We start from the raw sequence: 1,523 nt of genomic DNA, 5'->3' as shown, positions 1-1,523 counted from the left end.
GCGGCTTTTTATTTCTAGACCTCTACTTCAAGTGAAAATTAAACAATTCAATTCATTAGGCTGCTTTTTGGCAGTCTAAATATAGGTTTCACAAACGACTTTTCAGAGAGGTATCTCAGGAGTTCATCGACTGGCAGACCTAGTTAACAGGCCAACCAAACTACAGGGCACTCACAGGTTTCCTTTTTATATCCTGGATTTACTTTTATGTCGCTGGACTACAGGCATACTTAAATCTTACTATAGAATATTTCTGAATTTACATTCTGACTGTTCAACCAGTAGCAGTGATATGGAAACTGATTAGGGTCAATTTCAAACCTCATTCAGGTCTGTAGTATTCTCTTGCTGTAATAAGAATGAAAAGAGCTGGTTGCAACTAAACTAGGTAACAATAATAGTAAATGCACAGGCAGAAAAGGTAAGTCACAGGTGACTCCCTTTCCCCACCCCCTGCCCTTTTTTTGGCAATCTAATTTTTAGAAATGCTGGCATTCTGTACTGCATTCAAGGCCCTTTTCTAGTTAAGGGCAAGAAAACAAACAACTCTTAAAGACTGGCCCAGGGAATTGGCAGAAATATTACAGATACCTTAAGACGTATTTTATAACAGAAGTTAAAGTAATATGGTTCTCATAGGTTGCATTTGGTCATTCAACTGCAAGCCTGAGACCCAGAACACAGAAAAGTACTGTTCAAATACATATAAATACTGAGGCTCAAATTAAATCCACTACCAGCGGTCACATGTTGAGCCCTGGCTCGCCTGATTTCTGCAATGGAACCACAATTCCTAATCCCTGAGCATCTGAAGGCTATATAAAGCTCCTTTAGAGGCACTTGTTTCCCACAACTCTGAGCTGCCAGGAAGTTAAGACAAGGGCATCTAGAGGCCTTAACGCCCAAACTGGAAAGCTTTAGGCTAACACCCTGATTAGAGATTAACTACTCTGAAAACCTGGAGCATATTTTAAATGCTTCCCGACTTTCTCATTTCTCTGTATGCAGACATCACCTCAGTGCTGTATAAATTAGTCATACTGTAAGCTCTATTTTAGATGCTGGATACAGTACGTATATAGAACGGCCCACAGCGGCTGGAGCCATGCATGGACCCATTTGCTGTGAGCAGGGTGGGGAAGTCAAGTGGGTTCAATGAAATCTGATAATCCTCCATCCTCCCTCCCCCATTCATTCCAGATTTTCTGCGAGGTAGGATGAGCAACGAAGTGGGGGTGAGTGGCTCCCAAAACTGCCCAGGGCCGGGCGCGTGCCTGGGCGGCCCCTGCTCCCCACCCATCCCGGGCGGGAGGTCCTCACCTCAAGCTTGTCTGTCAGCTCCTTATGCATCTGCTCGTACTGCCGGCTCATGTCCTGGTTCCTCTCAAGCAGCGCCTTGCCCAGCCGGGCCGCCAACACCAGATCCTTCTCCTTCTGCCGGATCACCGACAGCAGCTCCGGGTCCTGGGAGGGCGGCGGCTGCGGTCCGGCCCCTTCGGCCAGAGACCCAGGCTCGGCCTGAG

At 46.6% G+C, this 1,523-nt stretch overlaps 1 protein-coding gene across 1 annotated transcript in view; it reads right to left on the bottom strand.

Moving 5' to 3' along the window:
- The window catches only part of CCDC64 (coiled-coil domain containing 64), a 135,353-nt gene extending 133,836 nt beyond the window's left edge, over positions 1 to 1,517 (bottom strand). The window contains exon 1 of the mRNA XM_011964415.1: positions 1,321 to 1,517. Within this exon, the coding sequence (XP_011819805.1) occupies positions 1,321 to 1,371 (51 nt within the window). The 5' untranslated portion in view covers positions 1,372 to 1,517. The remainder of the gene's footprint in view (positions 1 to 1,320) is intronic.
- Between the last annotated feature and the right edge of the window lie 6 nt (positions 1,518 to 1,523).

This window comes from Mandrillus leucophaeus, unplaced genomic scaffold (assembly GCF_000951045.1).
Source record: "Mandrillus leucophaeus isolate KB7577 unplaced genomic scaffold, Mleu.le_1.0 Scaffold7, whole genome shotgun sequence".
Lineage (NCBI taxonomy): Eukaryota > Metazoa > Chordata > Mammalia > Primates > Cercopithecidae > Mandrillus > Mandrillus leucophaeus.
Note: the sequence above shows the minus strand (reverse complement) of the source record. Positions and strands in the feature narration are given on the sequence as shown.